The sequence below is a fragment of the Petaurus breviceps genome, unplaced genomic scaffold, assembly GCF_028583685.1.
Source record: "Petaurus breviceps papuanus isolate PSGF00001 unplaced genomic scaffold, PetGlider_PUasm1.0 90977, whole genome shotgun sequence".
NCBI lineage: Eukaryota > Metazoa > Chordata > Mammalia > Diprotodontia > Petauridae > Petaurus > Petaurus breviceps.
Window position 1 is genome coordinate 47,067,387 of NW_027187391.1, and position 22,387 is coordinate 47,089,773.

The 22,387-nt window shown below is 36.2% G+C and overlaps 1 protein-coding gene across 5 annotated transcripts in view; it reads left to right on the forward strand.

Moving 5' to 3' along the window:
- ATG5 (autophagy related 5) overlaps nt 1-22,387 on the forward strand; it is a 170,601-nt gene that overhangs the window by 76,962 nt on the left and 71,252 nt on the right. For all 5 annotated transcript variants that reach the window (XM_069077126.1, XM_069077123.1, XM_069077122.1 and 2 more), the window contains one exon: nt 19,023-19,117. In XM_069077126.1, the coding sequence (XP_068933227.1) occupies nt 19,023-19,117 (95 nt within the window). The remainder of the gene's footprint in view (nt 1-19,022; nt 19,118-22,387) is intronic.

The window sequence follows — 22,387 nt, forward strand, 5'->3', positions numbered from 1 at the left end:
GAGATAAGGATTGCTACCCCTGCTTTTTTTACTTTAGCTGAGGAATGATATATTTTACTCCAGCCTTTTACCTTTACCTTGTGTGTATCCCTCTGTTTCAGATGTGTTTCTTGTAAACAGCATATTGTAGGATTATGATTTCTAATCCATTCTGCTATCCGTCTCATGGGAGAGTTCATTCCATTCACATTTACAGTTATGATTGTTAACTGTTTCTTTCCCGCTATCCTATTCCTGCCCCTGTTAATGTTCATATTTTCCCCCTTTCTCCCTTCTCCCCCTTAATAGTTTTCCTTTTGACCACCGCCTCCCTCAGTATTCCCTTATCAGCCCCCCTCCCTTTTCCTCCCCTTGCCCGTTACTTCCCTCCCTACTAACTCCCTCCCCTTTCATTGCCCTTTCCCCCTCCTACTGCCTGTAGGATATTTTTATATTTAGTGAAGTATGTTATTTCTTCTTCAAACCAAGAGTAACAGGAACAAATCTCATGTGAAGCTCCCCTCTTTCCCTCTAAAATGATACTTTTTGCGTTTCTTCTCCATCGAGTCCTATGCTTAACTGGTTGTTATTCCCTCCTTGCACCAGAACCAATGAGGGAAAAGCTCATATGATTCCCATCTCCCTCCCTTCTTTTCCTCTGCTATACAGTTTTTATGCCTCTTTGTGTGGCATAATTTACCCTTTTCCACTTCATTCATTCCCTTTCTTCCATTGCAGTCCCTTTGTAGCCCTTAATAAGATTTTTTTTAATTGTCATTTTGTTTATTTTATACTCATACCCTCTACTTGTCTATTACTAGTTTGCTCTTATCAAATAGCAGGGTGTGTGTGTATTTTCCATGTTTACCTTTCTATGTCACTGTTGCATCTTGTAATTGGAGGTTGAATTTTCCATTGAGTTCTGGCTTTTTTATCAAGAAGGTCTGGAACTCTTGTTATATCGTTGAATGACCATCTCTGCCTGGAAGAATATGCTCAGTCTCGCTGGGTATGTGATCCTTGGTTGTAACCTGAGCTCTTTTTTTTTTTTTTTTTGCCTTCTGGAAAATTGTATTCCACTGCCTCCGATCTTTCAGTGTAGAGGCTGCCAAATCCTGTGCGATCCTCACTGTGGACCCTTGATATTTGAATTGTTTCTTTCTGGCCACTTGAAGTATTTTCTCTTTTATCTGGTAGTTCTGGAGTTTGGCCACAACATTTCAAGGACTTATCAGTTTGGGATCTCTTTCAGCAGGTGTCTGGTGGATTCTCTCGATTTTTATTTTACCCTCAGGTTCTAGTATCTCAGGGCAGTTTTCCTTAACGAGTTTCCTTAACTAATTCTCTTGGAGAATGTTGTCCAGGCTCATTTTTTCATCATGAATTTCTGGTAGGCCTGTGATTCTCAGATTATCTCTCCTGGATCTGTTTTCTAGGTCAGTTATTTTTTCTTTGAGGTATTTTACCTCTTTTTCTAATTTTTCATTCTTTTTTTTTGTTTGACTAATTCTTGGTTCCTCGTAGAGTTATTTGTTTTAATTTGGTGGATTCTAGTTTTTAGCAAATCATTTTCCTTGGTTAATTTTTGGAGCTCCTTTTCCATATGACACACTTTTCTTTTTAGAGAGATGTTTTCTTCATTATAATGTTTTTCTGCTATTTTGGTTTTGAGAGAATTATTCATTTTGTCTTCTATCTCTCTCATTGGGTTTTCAAAGTTCCTTTTGATCTCATCTAGGAGGGCCTTCTGTGCTTGGGACCCATTCCTTGTTGATGTTTCAGCTGTGGGTGTGGAGTCCACATTGTCTCCCTCTAAGTTTGGTTCCTCCCTCTGAGGATAGTAGGACTCCAGAGTCTTTGTAGTCTGCTTTCTACCCATTTTGAGGTAGGGCCCTAGCCACGCCCTTCCTCTGGGGATCCCAAGCCTTTATTGTAGAGGGTTTTGCCCTGGGGCAAGAGTTACTATGTTTTCAGGGTCAGAGGTGGGGTTTGGAGCAGGTGAGGTTCACTCTGTCATCCTGGTCTTTGGAGGTCCTGATAGGGGCTTTTTTTTTTTTAAATTACTGGGCTATGAAGTGGTAGCCCCAGGACTGTTTGCTGTCCAGGACAGGGGCCCCTGTATTTGCTTCTTACCTTGCTCTTTCCAGTCCCAGCCCTTTGGTGATAGGCCTGGTATTGGCCCTTCTGGTTGGTCCTTATTACATACAATGTTGCTACTTTAGAAACTGTAGAAATAAGATGTGCCATTATTTTATTTTACATGTAACAGGTAACATTCATTTTTGCTTTTTATGAAAATTCAAGTGTTCCAAAGTTCCCCTAAAAGCTCTTTGGAGAGTGAGGAAAGGTAGCCTTCAGAAATAAGTATGAAATAAAGCCTAGCAGCCTAAAATCCTGTGTTCAGACTAATTCTGGTCATCATATTCAAAGAAACTTTCTCTTGAAGAATATTTTTTATGATGGTATTTTGTGTGTGTGTGTGTGTGTGTGTGTGTGTGTGTGTGTGTCTTTGTGTGTGGAGAGAGGTGGGGTGGGGTAGGAGGGTAGAAGAGAGGAGCTCCTGTATTCTTCCATTTGGCTTACCCATGTCACTTTGGACAAGTTACTTAACTTTTCTGGACCAGGGGTTGGCACAGTGCCTACTAGTATATAGTAAGTGTTTTAATAAATTTTTATTGACTAACTGACCTCAGTTTGCCCATCTGTAAAATAAGTAGGTTGAACTAATTGCCCCTGAAGTCCCTGCCAGCTTTATTTCTGTGATCCCAGTATCATATGACATACTCAGGAGCTTACTCTTCAAAACTTGTGAAATATTATTAAAAAAATTCTCACATATTTATTGTACCTCATTTCTTGAGTTTAATCTCCAGTCCCTGACCAACATCTGTTATTTCTTTGGCTTAAACATTTTAGAATGGTGTTTGCTGCTGTACATAAAACATAGAAACTGATTAGCACCTGTTTTTTTCTCATGTGTAATCTATTGTAGCTAATAAGGATGTTTTTTATATTAAGAAATTTTTACATTAAGAAATGCACAATTAGGGGCGCCTAGGTGGCACAGTGAATAGAACACTGGCCCTGGAGTCAGGAAGAAATGCACAATTTGTGTGGAATTTAATATCTGTTGCATACTTAGTGATGCTTCGGAACTTAGCACTGATTTTCTTGGGTAACTTAGATACTTTAATCTTTCTAAATATTTGTAGACTGGACTAAATAGTTTCAGAGTTCCTTTCCAACCCCATAATTATATGATTCTGTAAGTAACTTCTAAGCACCTTATTAAAATGGTCTGTTGTGACCTGTTTACAATTCACCTTTATTCATGTAACCCAGATTGTTTGACCATTCCACAATTGATGGGTTACCTCCTTTGTTTCTTTGCCACTATAAAAGGTACTGCTATAAATATTTTGCTATATATGAGGCCTTTTTATCATTGATCTCCTTAAGGCATATGCTTTGTAGCCTTTTCCAAACCCTGTTAATTCTAGTGCCTTTCCTCTCTTAATTATTTCCTATTTATTCTGTAACTTGTTTGTACGCGTTTGTTTGCTTGTCTCCGTATAAGATTGTAAAGTCTTTGAAATCAGATATCGTCTTTTGCCTCTTTTTGTATCCTTCTAGCACAGTGTCTAGCATTTAGTAGGCACTTAAATATTGATTTATTGAGTGAGTAGCGACATCTCTTTGTTAGAGGATAGTGACTTTTTAATCACTTCTTTCCATAATTTCATATTGCTTTACAGAGTAGCTGCACTAATTCACAGCTCTACCATCAGTGCATTACTGTGTCTGACTTTCTCCTTCTACGTTGGCTGTTCGTTCACCCTTTGTCATCTTTACCAGTTTTTGGCTAAGTATGAAGTGAAATCTCAGAGATTTGCATTGATGTGCATTTCTCCAATTTATTTGGAGCAATCTTTCATGTTTATTACCATTTTGTAATTATTTTGAGAGCTGTTTGTTCATATCATTTGATCACTTATCTATTGGTGAATGACCATGGGTCTTATGTATTTGTGATAATTGCCTATAATCATGTATCACTTAGTACTACATGGTATTTGAAGAATAAATAATTATAATTAAACCAAAATAGGTTCATTTCACAAAATGACAAAGAACTTAAAAGTTTTGAGGATTATCAGACAAACCCAGTCACTTTAAAACATGAGCAGTTTTTTTTTTTTACTTTAATATCTTAAAGTGCATGTCAGAAGAATTGCTATCCTTTAGTACAGCTTTGTAGAAAGCACTATAAGCAATAATAAATTGCTCAGGTGTGAATTGTAACCATTTTTTCCAGCTTCACTTACCACTCCCTCAACTGCCTAAGAGAGTTAGATCTTAATTGTACAAAGTTTCCATTTGATTATCACGATACATTTCTCCATGTACTCATTGAAGGACGATAACTTAATGGATGTGTTGAGGCTCTCAATTCTCCCTGTGGTTGATATTAAACATTATCAGTGCACATTTTTGAAAATGCCAGGGGAATCTAGATTTGTAAAATGTGTTTTGGTCTATAGTATTGGGGAAATTTATAATAATACAAATAAAATTAATATTTCCATAGACAAAGTGGAACAGAAAAAAGAGAATTATACTTTCAACTGCAAATTTTATTAAGTATAGTTTGCTTTTCCTTTTAAATACATACACTTGATATTAGCCTTCAGAGGTCAAGAAGTGAATAATAAATTCTCATATAACTTTCAGAATTGTTCTACTTGTCTGCTTTTGATTTTCTGCTGTTCTTATCCTAGCATTCTTAAACACGCTGAAATGATTTTCCTTTTTCTTATAACCTAACCTTTTTCTTATAACCTTCCCCCTCCATCCTGCTTCCTTAATCACTAAGATTTGGACTGGGGGTAGCAACCCTCGACTCTCAAGCCTAGTTAGGCAAAACAAATCCATACATTCATTAGCCCTTTCCAAAAATGTGTGTTGTTCCGTGCTTTGAGTTCATTACCTCTTAGTCAGGAGGTAGGTTGTATGCTTTTTTATCTGTCCTCTGGAATAATGATTAGTAATTGAGTTGATTGGTATTTTTTTCAATGTTGTTTTATTGTATAAATTATTTCCTTGGTTCTGCTCTTCACTTTGCATCACTTCATATAAATCTTTCCAGGTTTCTCTGAAACTCTTCACTTCATAATTTCTTATAGTACAACAGTTTGCCATTACATTCATATATCATGTTATCATTCCCCAGTTGATTAGCACCCCTTTAATTTCCAGTTCTTTACCACCACAAAAAGAGCCCCTGTTAGTGTTTTTCCTTTTTTTTTCCTTTCCTCTTTCTGTGGTCTGTTTGGAGTCATAGACCCATTAGTGTTATTTCTAGATCAAAGGGTGTACACAGTTTAATGACTTTGGGAGCATATTTCCAAATTATTTTCTGGAATATTTGTACCAATTCACAGCACCACAAACCATGCATTGGTGTGCCTGTCTATTATTCCCCTCCTGGCTCTGTTCTTGACTCTGGGACTTCTAAACCACATTGCTTATCCTGGAACTTCCCTCAGTGTCTGGAGCCTTCTCACCCTGGAACATACAACCATGCTTGCAGCCTTCTCAGTATGGTTCATCCTTCTGCAAGACCCACCTCCTCCCATTGCTTAGTTCTTCCAGAAACTTGCATTTTGTGAATGTTTTCATTCGCCTCCTGGCCCTGTTTTTGGCCTCTAGATGTCCAAACCAGCCCTCCCTCAGGGTACCTTCATTTTTTTTTTCATTATTTCCCTTGGGATTCTTAACTTTTTGTTCTTCCAGATGAATCTTGCTATTTTTCCCCCTAGCTCTGTAAGGTAATCCTTTGGTAATTTAATTGGTATGGTGCTAAAAAAGCAACTTAATTTAGGCAGTATTGTAATTTCAGTTATATTGTAATGGCCTATCCATGAGACATTAATATTTCTTCAGTTATTAAGTGATTAGATAAATTTTAAAAGTCATTTCTGACATTATAATGCTTTGAAAATTGTCATCCTGAGATGAAAGGTATTTTTTTTTAACATATTTCATATCTTTAGGCAATTTGACCACTTGTTGATTAGTCAGTACCTAAATATTTAGTGGCATGACATCTTCCATCTGGATACTAAATCTGACTATTGATTATCAGATTACAAGTGCCATTCTTACCCCTGCGTCTCTTACCATCCCTGTTTTTCTTCAAAGCTCACCTTAGCTGACACTTTATTAGCTATCTCGCTCCTCAAATTGTATTTTGTTTATTGGTGTACATGGCAGAGGAGAGGCAGGGAAGGCGGCATGTGCAGAATGGAAGCTTCTTGAGGGCAGGACATTAATTTTTTTTTTTGTTGCGGTGTTGCTGTATGCTCACTTGTATAAGTATTCATTTAGTTTAATTGGATTTGATAAAGTATTTAGATAATTAGGCTATATCTTTTCTGCTTCAGCTCTCAACATAACTTATCCTGGCAAACAGTACTCTCAAGATTTCTTTTAGGTTAAAAGAAAAAGAATGCAATGTTATTCTTTATGTTTTTTTTAATTAATGCATGTTGCAGAATAGCAGAATGTTGGTTTTAGTTGTTTTAAGAAATGCTGTTATAAAATGTTAAAATCTGTTTTTTATTATTACTGACCCAATTTCAAAATTAACTTGAAAAAACTTCTGAATTTTAAGAGTACAGTAATTGAGTCTTGTGTTTAAAAAAAAAACACACACACACATGGTTGAGATTGCCTCTTGGAATCTATTAAAGATTTTGAAACTTGCATGTTGAGGTTTAGTGGCTACTGAGGTTGACATTAAGATATAAAGTTTGTTTTTTCCCAAAAACCTTGGTAAGTTTGCATTTTCTCTCATTTTTACTGCAGCAGTTTTATTTAACTGATACAGATGTTTCAGGCTAGCAGATAGAAATTTTATTTTGAATTTAAAAAACTAAGTAGAAAATGAGTTTAAAGATACAGGTAGTCACCCATTTAGCCTGGCAAAGGCAGGGAAGATATAATAACTTATTTTTTAAATAAATTTTTATTTATTTTTTTTCTTACTTTATATCATTATAATTTTTCCCCAGGTCTCTTTCCCCTTACCATCCCCAGAGAGACATCCCATATAGCAAATAGTATTTTTTTTAAACTGAAGAAAAAATCAGCACAACCAATCAGTATTTTGAAAAATTATAAAAACATGTGCAGTGTGCAATACTTACTTAACCTATCACCTCTACAGAGGGGTTGGTTGGAAATATCCTTTTACATTTCTTCTTTTGAATGGTACACTTTTGACTTTTTAAAATAGGGTTATTCTTCCCATTTACATTGTAGTCATTGTATATATTGTTTTCTTTGCCCTGCTTACTTCACTCTGCATCAGTTCATGTAAGTATTTCCATGCTTCTCTGTATTTCACATGTATTATTTCTTTTAGCAGTAATACTCCATTACATTCATGTACTGCAATTTGTTTAACCCAACCGATAGACATCTACTTTGTTTCTAATTCTTTGCTATCACAAATAGTGCAGCTATAAATATTTTGGTATACGTGTGACTTTTTATCAGTGATTTCCTTGGTATATAAATCCAGTAATGTAATCTCTGGGTCATGGATATGGACATTTTAGACATTTTATTTGCATAATTCAAAATTGCTTTCCAAAACGGTTGTACCAATGTATAGCTCCACTAACAATGCATCTATGTGCTTATCTTCCCACGATCCATCCAACAGTCAGACAGTCAGTAAACATTTATTAAGTGTCAACTATGTGCCAGGCACTGCTGGGGATACAAAAAGAGTCAAAAGGCAATCTTTGCCCTCCAGGAGTTCACAGTCTAGTGGGGGACACAACTAGCGATGCTATATATAGATTAACTAGATAATAATTAAAAGTGGGAGGCATTAGAAGTAAAAGGACTTGGAAAAGGTTTCCTGTAGAAGATGGAAGTTTTCATTGGAATTTAAAGAAAGCCAGTAGGTGGAGATGAGAAGGAACAGCATTCCAGGCATGGCAATGCCAGAGAAAATGCCAGTAGCCAGTAGCGACTATTATCATTTTTTGTCATCTTTGGCAGTTTTCAAGATATGAGTTGAAACCTCAGGATTGTTTTGATTTTCATTTCTCTTATTAGTTTTAAAATATATGAAGCCTATTATGTGAAAGGTGCATTAAATTAGTTGTCTTTAACTCCAAAGAGCAAAACTACAGGTGTGGGTAGAATTTGCAGAGGAATAAGCTTAGCTTTATTTTAAGGAAAAACTATTTAACAAGTATAACTAATGTCAGATTAACAAGTTCCTTAGGTAAGAAATTTGGAGAAAGAAATGCCCTAAGAGGTTGAGGATGGAAGGAAAATTTTGAAATAATTGTGACTCAGAGAGATATAAAAGAATTGGTTGGTCGCAGTGAGAGTCTAGTTGAGATTATGCAGCATATATTTGTCATTGGCCCAGTCAACATAATATCATGTTTTTTTTTTTTCCAGTTCAGTTCATCAAGATGTGACTAGAAGCTAAGCAATCTGGAGTTCATGGGAGTGATTAAAGATTAGGGTTTGGCCAAGCATGATTAAGTCAAGTGATTCTGTTGTATAGTATATAGGTGAACTAGTTCACCAAAGGGTCATTTTGGGGAAGGGATGAAAGTGTAGTCTGCACACAGGTGATGACCTGCAAAAGAACTGAGGGGGCAAAGGGAACAGATAACATTAAAAATCAAGAATGGGCTTAGGAATCTTAAGAAAGATGCAGAGATGAATTATAAGAGCATGATCAGATAAAAGAATTAAAGAATTATGTTATAAAGTGGAAGTGGAATACTTCTCCCTGATGGCAAGTCTGGGACATGACCATCTCTATGTGTTGTTGAGATAGGATGTAGGAGTAGGTTATAGGGTTGGCTAGATTGAGGAGTTGAAAGGTGAGAGTATTTAAGGGATCAGTATGTATGTTGAAGTCCTCTAGAATTAAGGCAAGATGTGGGGTATGATAAAGGACTGGAAGCCAAACACTGCTCCAAGGCAGATCATACCAGAATCTTGATGTGGTAATAAATTTGGATTGAATGAAACTCAAAGGAAGGGGCTTTTGAGTGATGGTGGTAAAGATAGAGTCTTAAAGTAGCAATGGGGATTAGGGAGTATTTCAGTTCACCAACCATGACTGAGTGGGTTGAGGGGCTGTATCAGCAATGCAATATTCACAATGCCTACAGCAATTATAAATATACTGATGTGGTTATTAATCACAAAATATATCAGGCTTGCTATATGGGGGATAAAGCAAGAACATTTATTAAAACACCAAATGACTGAGTCCCAAAACCAGAAAGTCAAAGCCATCAGAGTAGTTATGAAATTGGCACAGGTAGATAAAGTAGAAAGCACCCACATTCTCAGGCGTTTAAAACAGAACAGGCTACCTCAGGCAAAGATCTTCCTCTCCCCACTCACAGCAACTATTCAGTGTCCAGGAAACGTGCTCCTAGCAGCTCTGGCCCCTGGCAGTCCTCAGCAGGAGTCCTTAGCAGAAATTCTGGCTGGCTCAAAAAGGGGTTCGCACCTCCACCTCCATCTCTGCACTACCGCTATCACTACTGCTGCTGCTGCTGCTGCCGCTGTCGCCGCCGTCGCCGCCACTGCCAGTCACTGCAGGAACTCTATCTTGGCTTCTGCTTCCTCTTGCCCCACCCCTTCCTGCTACGTCAGCAAGTCCAGTGGGGCATGGAAGATCTTTAAATCCCATAACCCTTACAGGGGCATGAACTGGTACTTGAAAGAATAGCCAGGAGTGCTGTGTAATCAGGAGGGATCTAGGTCTAAATAAAAGCCAGAAGATAGATGGAATGAGAAAGGAAAATGTTTAAAATGAAAGCAAGTTTGTTCATTATGGATCAGGCAATCTAGAGAGCACAGTAGAAGGGTAAGTGGATCTGGAGTAGGATTTTGAGAATTAGAATTAAGAGCAGTTGGGAGTAAGGAAGCAGACAATTGGGGGTGTGGATGGAGAATTGCATTTATACAATGATGTTGGGAGGTCACAACCTCTAGCATAGAGAGAGCATGAAGGAGTGAGGATATACATGCCCTTGAATGAATGAATCTCAGCCAAGCATTGTGACTGTAGAGAAGTCCATTGAAGGAGGCATGTGATTATACTGTTCATGGACCTTCTCTGAGGTCTGACAACATAATAGGTGTGTATGTATCCCACCAGATCTTCCTTGTCTCACAGAAGGCAGGAGAAGGTGAAGCTAGGGTTCAGCTCTCAGAAAGTTTACATTCTACCAGGGTAACAATACAACATATACATATATAAGTGTAGGCTTGATTGTATTCTCTTCTTCACATTAACAGGGGAGACTTCCCTGGGAAGCAGTGCTTGAAGCTTTGAGATCCAAGAGTCAGAGGAAGGATTGTATTTCAGACATGGGTGACTGTGCAGAGGCATGGAGATAGGTGATGGCATGATCTTTATTTTGTTAAGTGATTCTAAAGTCCTTGCCCTTCCTCCTGAGGAAAAAAAGCTTATGATTTGTGCCTGACAATTACTTGGAAATCTTCAGCTCTATATTCATTTTGGCATCATGGAAGTTATTGCCTGTGGAGGTCAGTTTAGCTCATTCCTATATTATAATATTCGTTGAAGATTAGATATTAAGCCTTACCTCTAGGAGCATTGTTTAATATGATCATATTTTATACAGCAGATTACTCATTTTATTGAAATGTTATAAAATAACTTCTTTTGAGCCATGGGTTTTTGTTAAGCTTTTGTAGTAAAATAAAGTCTTGAAAATCATCACTTGCCCAAGATATTTGTTCCTTTTTAGAAGCAAAAAAGACATCTCTTACTTCGTTTTCTAGGTGGATTCTAGGAAGACGCAACCTAGAATAACATAAAAACTTGGGCTACATATTTTTTTTATTTGTAAAAAATTAAGATAGAAGTGATTGAGGGAATTTTCATAGCCATTACAATATGCAGAAGTTTTATTCCCATTTTTTCATTCTTTGTGGTTTCATAGTAGCATACATATTTCTGTAGAATGTGTTCTTGAAAGCCTCAACTGAAAATGCAATGTAATGAAAACATTTTCTGCTTATTTCTCTAGCTTTTCCATGAAATAAAATTTAATGTTGGTATCCTGTGGTTTGCTTTGTAATCTTCCTACTTGAACCTTAAAATTAAAGGGAATGAGAAAAATTAAGTGGAATTTACCATTGTTACTTAACTGCTCAGAAATTTTAGAAGGGAAGAAGTTTTAAACTATTGGCTAAAATGAGGTCTGTTAATTATCTTTTCATATCCACTATCTTTTGTATCACTTTGTTCCATTACGTGGCTGACAGTTGACTTAATTTCATTTCTTCAACCTTTTTTTTTCCTGGAAGTAAAAAACTTTCCTTCTATAAATTCCTATTCCAGTGCCTTATTGTGGTCTGATGGTGGCCCTGAATTCTTGAAGGCTATGCCAACAGAGTCCCCTGTTTTGGCAGATCCTAGAAACTTGAAAAGACTTCACTTATAGAAGCAGCAAACAACTATGTTGTTTGTGGACCAGTACGTTGGCAATATTCTTATTGCACTGCTACTGCTTTTTAAAGTTTTATTTCTAATGCTTGATAAAACAAGTCACTAATTGTCATGATGTACAGTATAGACATGAGTAAAAGAAACCTTTGCCCTTTCTTATTTCTTAATTCTGAAACATATTTTTCAGCATAATTTTTGCTGTTCTTCCATATTCCCATATTTGCATCAAAGTCTTCAAGTATCAGTGTATCTTTTGACTTAGGCGATCTTGTCATAGCACAGTGCCTGGCACATAATAAGTACTTAATAAATGCTTTTTGACTAGAATGTTTGTAGAATTTCTCTTATTCTTTATCCTCTGCAACAGACATTTATACAGATGCTACACTTATTGTCATTGTCGTTCATTAATTATTTTCATCTTAAGCCCCTTACGACAAGGTGATCAAATATTCCATTAAATTATGTTTGTTGTTGCCTTTGGAATCAATTCTCTTAATTTCTATATTTGCCTTTCCAAGGAAAATGTATGAACCAATCTTAGATTTAGTTGCAACTTATTTATTTATTTGTTCTTTTTTTTATTTTTCAAATGCTTTATTAACTTCTGATTTACATCATTCATTTCCACCAGATTTTGAGTTACAAATTTTCTCCCTGTTTTTCCCCTACCCACCACCCCAAAATAGCAGTCCCACAGGATATCCCCTCCTCCAATCTGCTCTCTCCCATATTTTCTCCCATACCCCTTTTGACTTTTCCAGTGGATCTCTATGCCCCAGTGCCTGCATAACTTTGAATTCCAGATTCATTCCCTTCTTTCCTTGTCACCCATCCATACTGGGAAGATAAGCAATTCAGTATAGGTTGTACATGTGTGGCTAATGCAAAACAGTAACATAAGATATATTGTAAAAGACTGACTATATTTCCCTCCCTCCTATCCCACCTCTGACTTGTTCTATTCTCTACTTTGATCCCGTCCCTTTTCAAAAGTGGATGCTTCCAACTTCCCTCCCCCCCAGCCTGCCCTCCCTTCCATCATCCCTCCTCTCATCCCCTTCCCCCCCTACTCTCCTGGAAGGTGAGATACCCTGTGTATTTAATGTGTATGTCATTCCCTCCTCAAGCCAAATTCAATGGGAATAAGGTTGACCCATTCCCTTTTGCCTTCCTATTCTTCCCCTCCATTGTAACACTTTTCCCTTGCCTCTTCTATATAAGATAGTTTACCCCATTCTGTCTCTCCCCATCTCCTCTCATTATATTCCTCTCTCACCTCTTAATTTCACCTTTTAATTATCATCCCTTCCTGTTAAATTAGTCCTGTGCCCTCTTTCTATGTATACCTATAAACATATATACACAATTCACATATGTATTCATATGCCCATATACCCTCACATATATATATATTTATATATATACATATATATATATATATATATTTCTATTCCCTTCAACTACTGAGAAAAGTTTCATAAGTTACAATTACTGTTTTTCCATGTAGGAATGTTAATAGTTCAAGTTTGATAAGTTCCTTACGATTTCTTTTCCCTGTTTACCTTCTCATGATACTCTTGCTCTTTTATCTGAATGTCAAATTTTCTATTCAATTCTGGTTTTTTCATCAAGAATGCTTGAAAGGCCTCTATTCTGCTGAATGACCGTATTTTGCCTTGAAACATGATACTCAGTTTTGCTGGGTAGGTGACTCTTGGTTTTTATCCCAGCTCCTTTGCCCTCCGGAATATCATATTCCAAGCCCTTTGATCCCTCAGTGTAGAAGCTGCCAGATCCTGGGTTATCCTGATTGTGTTTCCACAATATTCAAATTGTTTCTTTCTGGCTGCTTGTAATATTCTGTCCTTTATCTGGGAATTCCAGAACCTGGCTATAATATTCCTAGGAGTTTTCTTTTTGGGATCTTTTTCAGGAGGTGATCAGTGGATTCTTTCAACCTCTATTTTGCCCTCTGGTTCTAAAACATCAGGGCAGTTTTCTTTGAGAACTTCCTGGAGGATGATTTCTAGGTTTTTACTTTGATCATGGCTTTCAGGTAGTCCAATAATTTTTAAATTATGTCTCCTGGATCAGTTTTCCAGGTCAGTGCTTTTTCCCATGAGATATTTCACATTGCCTTCTATTCTTTCATTTGTTTGGATCTGTTTTATAGCATCTTGATTTCTCATAAAGTCATTAGCTTCCATTTGCTCCAGTCTAATTCTGAAGCAATGATTCTCCTCAATGAGCTTTTGAGATTCTTTTTCCATCTGTCAAATTTGGCTTTTTAAGACATTCTTCTCCTCATTGCCTTTTTGAGCCTCTTTTGCCATTTGAGTTAGTCTATTTTTTAAGGTGTTATTTTCCTCAGTCAGGCTGTTGACTCTCATTTCATAATTTTCTTTCATTGTTCTCATTTCTCTTCCCAATTTTTCCTCCACTTCTCTTATCTGCTTCTTAAGGTCCTCTATGGCCTGTAACCAGCTCGTATTTTCCTTTGAATTTTTTGTGAAGGAGTTTGGACTTCACTGTCTTCCTCCTGTTCTATGCTTTACTCTTTTTTGTCCCCAGAATAGGAGTCTAATGTTGGAATCTTCTTTCTGCTTTGTTTCCTTTGCCTGGTCATGTTGCCCCTCAGTCACTTGATCCCTTTGCTTTTTGCCACAGTCTATGACTCTGCCACCAGACAGGGGAGCTTTCCATCCCAAATGCTGGGGTTTTCTCAGCTGCCGGAGGTATTAAATGGGTGCCCTCTCTGAAATCTCCACATGTTCTGGCAAGCTGGACACACACTCTAGGACCTCCACTCTAGACTGCAATCCTGATCCAAGCAGGTTAAAGCAAGAGCAATTACCCCTCAGATTGGTGCTTGGTACCCCTACACTCTGCAGGCCAGGAGCTGAAAGTTGGAAACCGGAGCAGGGGGGAGGTCCTGCTTCTATTCCGCCATCTTGACTCCGCCCCTTAATTGCAACTTCTTATTTTGTTTGGTTTCATTTGTAGAATAAGTCAATATCCATATGGTTCAGTTACTCCAATAATTTGTCAAATAGTTGGTCAAGGATTAAGCTTTACCATGAATGTAATTAGTGCTTATGTGGTATAAGAACTGTGTTTCTTCCCATCATCTACTCTTTCTTGCGACTTTGTTACTATCCTTACAGGAGTACAAGGAAATATAACCAATGGTCTTTTAGTACTTTTCTTTATTTCATTGATTTCAGCGATGAAACAGTTCATCATTAGTGACCAAATTTCTGGTGGTAGGAATCTATATACTTAATTATGCTAATCCTAGATGAAATAGATAAATTTTGGTGCTTAGATCTTGCTTTAAGCCTTTGTAGTTGGTAGGACCACATCTTCTCCTACTTGTACTCTGCAGGCTTTTCTTTTTACCTCCATGCTGTTACAGTGGAGGACTACTACGGAAGCTTCTGTGTGCTGAAGTCATAATTTTTTTAATTTATTCATTTTGAATTTAAATACAGAAAGACATGATGAAAAAAGAACATTTCCATATACATAGAAGAGGATTTAATATAAAACCATGGATTTCCATTTCAGTTTACTTTTTTTTAAAAAACTGTGCTATAAATATGACACATCATTCACAAAGCTGCCCTGCTTTTCTTTGCTTCCAAGTTTTCTTTTGTTTTCTTCTTTGTGCTTTTTTTCCCCCTTCCCAGCCCACACCAGAGAAGGCTACCATTAGACACAAATATGTGTCTTTGTGTGCATGTATGTGTATAATAGCATACCATACACACTTTTGCTTAACAGTTCTTTCTCCAAATGTGGATAAGCATCTTCCTTCGTAGGTGCTCTCAAGTTGATTTGAGCATTTGTAATACTCAAAATGACTTAGTCATTCAAAGTTGTTCTTAGAACAGTATTACTGTTACTGTGCACAACATTCTCCTGATTATGGTTATTTCTCTTGTTATTATTTCATGCAAGTCTTTCCACATTTTTCTAAAATCAACCAGCACATCATTTCTTATATCTCATTATAGTGTTCCATCACAATGATATACCACAACTTGTTTAGCCATTTCCCATTTAACAGGCATCTTCAATTTCCAGTTCTTTGCTACTACAAAGAGAACTATTACAAATATTTTAGAACATATATGTTCTTTTCCTTTTTCCCTGATCCCCTTGGGAAACAGACCTAATAGTGGTATTGTTAGGTCAAAGGATCACAGTTTTATAACTCTTTGAACATAATTCCAGATTGCTCTCAAATGCTTGGTTCATTTCACAGTTCCACCAACAGTAAATTAATGTCCCAATTTTTCGATATCCCCTCCAACATTTGTTGCTTTCCCTTTCTATCATTTTAGCTAATCTGATAGGTATAAAATGATATCTCAAAGTTGTTTTAATTTGTACTTCTCTAATCAGTAGTGATTGAGACCATTTTTCATATGACTATAGATGGCTTTGATTTCTTTGTCTGAAAACCTGTTCATATCTTTTGTTCCTATATATTTGAGATAAGATACCTTTATTTGAGAAACTGTCTATAAAATTTTTCCCCCAGTTTTCTGTTTTCCTTCTAATCTTGACTATGTTGGTTTTATTTGTACAAAACCTTTTTAATTTAATATCATCAAATTATTCATTTTACATCTCACAATGTACTCTATCTCTTGTTTATTCATAAATTGTTCTCCTATCCATAAGTCTAATAGGTAATATGTTCCATGTTCTTATAATTTTCTTATGCTATCTCTGTTTATATACAAGTCCATTTTATATCCGTATCCATTTTGACCTTATCTTGGTAAATAAATGGTTTAAGATAATGATTTATACCCAATTTCTGCCAGACTGCTTTTCAGCCTTTCCAACCATTTTTTTTTTTTACCAAATAATGAATTCCTATTCCAACAACTTAAATCTTTACATTTTTTAAGCACTAGGTTACTATAAACATTTGCTACTTTGTATTGTATGCCTATTCTGTTCCACTGATCTACATTTCTGTTTCTTAGCCACTACCAGAGAGTTTTGATAATTAGTGCCTTATAGTATAGTTTGAAGTATGGAACTGCTAAACTTTCCTTTACTTTTTTTTTTATGAATTCCTTTGATATTCTTGACCTTTTGTTCTTTCAGATGAATTTTGTCATTTTTTCTAGCTCAGTAAAATAACTTTTTGGTAATTTAATTGGGATGGTATTGAATAAATAGATAGGTAAATTTGTCGTTTTTATCATATTGGCCCTGCCTCCCCATGAACAGTGAATATTTCTCCAATTATTTAAATTGACTAAAATGCCATTATTTGTATAAAACGTGTTTTAAACTTATGTTCATGTAGTTCCTGAATTTGTTTTGGTAGGTATACTCCCAGGTTATTTTATACTATCTACAGCTATTTTAAATGGGATATCTCTTACTAGCTCTTCTTGCAGAGTTTTGTCGGTGATATATAGAAATGCTGATGATTTTTGTGAGTTTATTTTATATCCCTCTGCTTTGCTAAAGTTATTGTTTCCACTAACTTTTTAGTTGAATCTTTAGCATTTCCCAAGTATGACATCATACTCTCAGCAAAAAGAGATAGTTTTAATATCTCATTGCCCATTCTGATTCCTTCTATTTCTTTTTCTTCTCATTGCTATTGCTAGCATTTATAATACAATATTGAATAACATTGGTGACAATAGGCATCCTTGTTTCACTCCTGATCTTATTAAGACTTTTAAAGCTTATTCCCATTACAAATAATGCTTGATGATGGTTTTTGGTAGATGCTTCTTATCATTTTAAGGAAAAATCCCTGTATACCTTTCTTTTCAAGTGTTTTTAATGGGAATGAGTATTGTATTTTATCAAAAACTTTTTATGCATCTATTAATGTAATTATATATTTTTTTACCTCTGTTATTGATATATACGATTATGTGAATAGTTTTCCTTACATTAAACCATTCCTGCTTTCCTGGTATAAATCCCACTTCATTGCAATGTATAATGATCCTTGTAATATATTGTTATAGTCTCCTAGCTAGTATTTTATCTAGGATTTTCGAAACCATATTCATTAATGATATTGGTCTGTAATTTGCTTTTCCTGAAAGGAGTTTGATAGGATTCTTTCTTTGCCTTTTATTCTAAGTGATTTATTTTATATTGGAATTAGTTCATCTTGAAATGTTTGGTAGAATTCACTTGTAAAGCCCTCTGCTCCTGTTTTTTTTTCCCCCCCCTTGGGAAGCTCATTTATTTCAGTTTCAATTTATTCAATTTCTTTTTCTAAATAAGCTTATTTAAATGTTCTATTTAAATGTTCTCTTCTGTTAATATAGGCAGTTTATATTTTTGTAAATATTCCATTTCACTTAGATTTTTTTAATTTATTGGCATATAAGTGGACAAAATAACTCCTTATGATTGCTTTGATTTTTATCTTCAATAGTGGTGTTATCCACCCTCTTCATTTTTAATACTAATGATTTGGTTTTATTCTCCTTTTTTAATCAGTTAATCCATTTATCTATTTTGTTGGGTGGTTTGTTTTTGTTTTTTCATAAAATGAACTCCTAATTTTATTTGTTAACTCAGTGGTTTTCTTTCATTTGATTTTATTTATTTCACCTTTAATTGTTAAGATTTCTAATTTGGTATTTGAGAATTTTTAATTTGTTCTTTTTCTAGTTTTTTAATTGCATACCCAATTCATTAGTCTGCTATTTCTCTATTGATATAATTATTTAATAAAGGTACAAATTTTCCTGATGTTATAAATTTCAGGCCATAAAATGATAGGTTATACTTTAATGGTATTCTTGAGAACCTTTGATATGTGCTAAACTAGTAATAAGTATTCATTAAAATTAATAAATTATTTTTTAACTTAATCTTTATCTCTGCAGATGGAAGGGTTTTTAAAAATCTGCTTTGGTTATAGGGATTCTCTTTTATTTAAAGATGTCTAGGGGCGGCTAAAGATGTCTAGGGGTGGCTAGGTGGCGCAGTGAGTAAGAGCGCCGGCCCTGGAGTCAGAAGGACCCGGGATTGGATCTGGCCTCAGATATTTAACACCCACACAAAATAACTGGCCATGTAACCTTGGACAAGTTACTTAACCCCAATAGCTTTAAAAAAAATGTCTGTTGGGGCAGCCAGGTAGCACAGTGAGTAAGAGCACCAGCTCCAGGGTCGGGATGACCTGGAGATCAGATCCCAGGCTCAGACACAGCACCACACCCAGAAATAACTGGCCATGTAACCTTGAGCAAGTTACTTAACCCTGATTGCTTTAAAAAAAAAAAAAAGTCTAAGCAAACAAAAAGCATAGCCCCCCTAGTTATTTTTTGACAGAACAGTATCTCTTGAGATTAATATGTATATGCTTTATCACTATGGAGAAACAAAGTGATGAGGTAGAAATGTTTCCTTTTAGAACACTTTAGAATAATTTTTATAATATTTGCTTTCTTTTTCATCACATTTCTATTTTCTTTACACTTCTAATAATAATTTATTATTACAGATAAATTTGACCAGTTTTGGGCCATTAATCGAAAACTCATGGAATATCCTGCAGAAGATAATGGATTTCGATACATACCTTTTAGAATATATCAGGTAGGATATTATTTTAACAAATAGCCACTTATCATTTTTGCAAAATTAGTTCTTGATGTATTCTAGTAACTAGTAAATTTTTGTGCATACCATAACATTGGTACTAAAATAATATTGAAACATTATTAATGATCTCTAGTTACAGTGGCTACAACTAAAGTAGAGAAAATGCTGGTATAATTGACTAAAGTTTTTGATTACCAAATGGGCAAATCATTGGTGGTTTAGAATATGTGAAACAGCAGTTGGTCCCTATGTCTTCTTTATGGTAGGTTTTCATGGAACCTCAAAGCAGTAAGAAAACTCAGAAGCTCATCTACTCAGTATTGGGCACTTACTCAATTCCTGGGTTTTGTTTCTGTTTTTGCTACTGTAAAGTGCAACTATGGATATTTTGGCACAAATGTGGTCTTATTAATATTAAATTAGTTTATTGGATCTGTAATCACATCAGAGTATGAATCAGCCACATGGGAAATTCTTTGTGGGGGAGAGGAGAGCATTTTTGTAGTTGTTTTTGCTTTTTGGGGGGGGAGAGGGTTAATGGGGTTAAGTGACTTGCCCAAGGTCACACGGCTAGTTTTTGTGTGTGTGTGTGTGTGTGTGTGTGTGTTTTAAGTATCTGAAGCCAGATTTGAAATCAAGTCCTCCTGACTCCAGGGCCAGCACTCTATACACTGCACCACCTAGCCGCCCCTGAGGATTTTCTTTTTAACAGCGCTAGTTGCAAACCATTCATACCTACTTCTCCATTTTGCATGACTCTTGTCCATGTTTTCCCATAAGTTCACCAGTGGGAATCTTGTTCATTTTCTTTTAACATCACAAGGATGACAGTGGCACAAAAGCCTTCCAGTGGTTTGTGGTATGTTATACTCTGACCACATCCATCATCAGTCTCTCTTTTGCCCTTTGGATGGTTTTCAATTTCATTTCTTCAGAATCTGTAGTGCGGTATACTGCAATGGTTAGAGTATTGGGCCTGGAGTCCGGAGGATTGCTCTTCCTGAGTTCAAATCCAGTTATAGACACTTACTAGTTATGTGACCCTGGACAAACCCTGTTTGCCTTAGTTTCCGCATCTGTAAAATGGGCTAGAGAAGGAAATGGCAAGCCTCTCCAGTGTCTTTGCCAAAAACACCCCAAATTGTTCCCTGAAGAGTCGGATATGACTGAACAGCAACAACATACAACTCACAAGAAGAACATTGGTATTGAAAAGATGGACCTTTGTTTCTAGGAGAAGCTTGGGGTCCTGAATAGAACTTTTTAATTCCCAAAGCTGATCAATAGGTCAATTTAATAATCCATTCTATAACTTTGCTAGGAATTGAAGTCAGTATCACTCACTTATAGATTACAGATGCCATTTTCCTTAATTTTTTTAAAAGTAGAATATTTGCCCTTCTCTAATCTTGTAGTATCTTTCTTATGCTCTCTGGTCTTTCAAAAATTACTAATATTGCTACAGCAAGCACCGTTGCTACTTCTTTCAGTATCCTAGAATATAGTTTATCTAGGCAAGATGAACTGAATTGGTCAACGACAGCTCCCAGCCACTCTTTTTCTGTCTGTTCACTTTTCTTGGGCATCATCTATCAGGCATTTTTGTTTTATCCTTTCCAGTCCAAAGATTATTCTCCCCAGGAGAGTGAATAAAAGCAAAATTAAAGAGTTGAATAGTTTTGTTTTTTCTTAGTAGCAGTCTTATCACCATTCCAAGTGAAATCAGCAAGCATTTATTAAGCACTTCCTTTGTGCTCAGCATTGTGCTGAGTGCTGCCCCAAGCAACATTTCCTGTTCCATCTTGGAGCAACCTCTTTTCAATAATATAGCAAAAAGAGAATTAAAAAAAAGAAAGTCTTTTTTGTAATCAAACTTCAGAAGCTTCATTCTGAAGGTTAGCATTTCTGATAGCCTTTAAGAATCTCCATTATCAGGGAGGCCAGGTAGCACAGCGAGTAAGAGCACCGGCACCAATGTCAGGATGACATGTGGATCGAATCCGGGCTCAGATACTTATTACCCACCCAGAAACACCTGGCCGTGTAACCTTGAGCAAGTTACTTAACCCCAATTGCTTAGGGGCGGCCAGGTGGCTCAGCAAGTAAGAGCACCGGCTCCAGTGTCGGGATGACCTGGGGATCAAATCCCAGCTCAGACACTTAGTACCACACCCAGAAATAACTGGCCGTGTAACCTTGAACAAGTTACTTAACCTCGATTGCTTAAAAAAAAAAAAAAAGAATCTCCATTATCTATTCTTCCATCTTTTGACAGTGTTTAAATATTAATTTAAAGATACAAGTTGGATGGTACAGTCTGTGCAATGACATTGTCATTTTCCTCCTCATGAAATTATTTTTCTTTGTGCCTTTATAATTTCAGTTTTTAAAATTTGCCATTATTTCTAAGCTCAACTCCCCTATTGAGAGGATCTGAGCTGTACTTTTATTGAGTCCTTTAAAATCTGCTCCCCAAAGGGAGAAAAGTAAAAGTCATTTTTAGAAATGGGAGTTAGAATATTAGAAATTAAATTGGCACTTCCTAAGTTGAGAAACATGCCAATTTTTTAGATTATCATGTACAAAAGTATTGATTTTTTTTTTTTAAGAGGGGAAGGCAAGGTAGTTGGGGTTAACCAACTTGCCCAGAGTCACACAGTTAGCAAGTGTGTCAAGTGTCTGAGATCACATTTGAACTTGGGTCCTCCTGACTCCAGGGCTGGTGCTCTATTCACTGTACCACCTAGCTGACTCCCCCCCCCCTTTTTTTGTACTAGGAACAATAGAAATACGTGGAGAATTACAACCATATTTATTAAGTTTTCCCCAGCCCCATTCCCAGACTTGTGGCTCTGTTGGTAAGGAAGTAGTAGGCAGCCAGACAGTCAGTACTCAGCACTTTTCTTCATAAGCAAACTATAGGAACAGATTATATTTTTAAAAAATACTAAACTGACATCACTCTTTACATATATTCTAGCTGAGGCATATAACCCCCCTGCACACCCACCATCCCCATGTAAATACCGTAAATAAAAAATTCACGGAGTCCTATTCCAGTGACCAGTTGTGATGATGACTCAGGTACTCAGTAGAAGACAAGCTTTAGCCACAGAGATGTCCTATAAACAGTGGGAGCTTGGAGTTCAAAGCTCTGGAGGGAGTTCGCTCTCATTCCTTAAATTCTATCAGTTGACATCTTTTCAGTTCTATCTCTGTTAACATCTCTTGAATCCATTCCATTTTTTCTAGTCACTACAGCCA